The sequence below is a fragment of the Penaeus monodon genome, chromosome 30 (assembly GCF_015228065.2).
Source record: "Penaeus monodon isolate SGIC_2016 chromosome 30, NSTDA_Pmon_1, whole genome shotgun sequence".
Classification (NCBI taxonomy): Eukaryota; Metazoa; Arthropoda; class Malacostraca; order Decapoda; family Penaeidae; genus Penaeus; species Penaeus monodon.
In genome coordinates this window covers 6,119,612-6,119,846 of record NC_051415.1, presented here as the reverse complement: position 1 = coordinate 6,119,846, position 235 = coordinate 6,119,612, and the positions used below count along the sequence as shown (strand labels likewise).

At 56.6% G+C, this 235-nt stretch overlaps 1 protein-coding gene across 1 annotated transcript in view; it reads left to right on the top strand.

Annotated features, from left to right (window-relative positions):
* Positions 1 to 235, top strand: part of LOC119592333 (CD109 antigen-like) — a 56,360-nt gene that overhangs the window by 24,403 nt on the left and 31,722 nt on the right. The window contains exon 4 of the mRNA XM_037941160.1: positions 20 to 206. Coding sequence (XP_037797088.1) covers positions 20 to 206 — 187 coding nt within the window. The remainder of the gene's footprint in view (positions 1 to 19; positions 207 to 235) is intronic.

Genomic DNA, 235 nt, shown 5'->3' with positions numbered 1-235 from the left:
CCTTCTCCACTTCCCACAGCTCTCGGCAACACAACAAGACGGCTCCAAGATTCCCGAGTGGCGCTTAGCTCGACACAGACTCCTCGTGACCCCTGAAGTGACACTGAACACCGGCGTGAGGAGGAAGCTAATATCAAGGACAGTCAAGATGATCCACATGCGCTACGCACTCTGGCAGGCGGAGATAGACCTACATGCTGAACTGGGTGGGTGGAGGAGTGGAGGAGTGGACGTG